Here is an 873-nt window from a genome sequence, read left to right on the forward strand (position 1 = left end):
CAGCTTTCGAATTAAAGGATTTGCCTTTTTTTTTTTTTTTTCCCCATCTCTGTTTGGATGATATACCAATAGTATAGCATTCAATTATGGTAACAGTAATGTCGATTTCATATTTTTATTTGTTCTACAGGTACAAGATCAGTACATCTTCAGGCGGAGGATACTGTGACTGTGGTGACCGAGAAGCGTGGAAGAGTGATGTATTCTGTGATATTCACATTAAGGGTCAAATGGCCGAGCAGTCTAAAAATCCTTTAGAAATGATCCCTCCTGATTTGGTAAGTGTAACTTGAGAAGATATAAAATGTATAAAAAAGACATGTGCATTTGCTTGTGTGTGACTCCGTGTCTGCGAGTCAGTGTTTACGTAAGTGTTTCTTGACTTGGTTTGAACCCACAAATTTGCAAAATAGACTAATAAAAAACTATTGAAGGGTATTACCTTGACTACTAGATTATGATTTGCTTATAGTATTCTATTATTTTCTTCCAGATTGAAAGAATCCATTTGATATTTGACTGCATTTTGCCTTATGCTAAGGAATTGCTTACCTATGAGGAAGGCTTCTCAATACCGAAGGATCTGGAAATCAGGGAACAGGATAGAGAGCCTACCAATCTCTCAAGCTTGTATGATAGCAAAGACACATTTGTCACAATGTTGTATAACGATGAGACACATACCTATGATCAGGTAAGTTCACTAAAATTGCTTCATGGTTTCAAAGTATGAAGGGAATGTCTATTAAACTGTAGTCATCTCTCCTACTTCTAATGTATCCTAATCATGCAGTTTACAGTCTCTTATCTATTGGCAGGAAAACTCAGGTTTATACACATGTATGCACACCTGTGCGCAAACACACACACTTG

General features: G+C 36.4%; 1 protein-coding gene across 1 annotated transcript in view; it reads left to right on the top strand.

Moving 5' to 3' along the window:
* LOC119585216 (E3 ubiquitin-protein ligase UBR2-like) overlaps positions 1–873 on the top strand; it is a gene marked incomplete in the record, with an annotated part of 58,977 nt that overhangs the window by 12,582 nt on the left and 45,522 nt on the right. The window contains 2 exon segments of the mRNA XM_037933869.1: positions 131–278; positions 494–694. Of these exon segments, the coding sequence (XP_037789797.1) occupies positions 131–278; positions 494–694 (349 nt within the window).

The sequence above is a fragment of the Penaeus monodon genome, chromosome 19 (genome assembly GCF_015228065.2).
Source record: "Penaeus monodon isolate SGIC_2016 chromosome 19, NSTDA_Pmon_1, whole genome shotgun sequence".
NCBI classification, from domain to species: Eukaryota; Metazoa; Arthropoda; class Malacostraca; order Decapoda; family Penaeidae; genus Penaeus; species Penaeus monodon.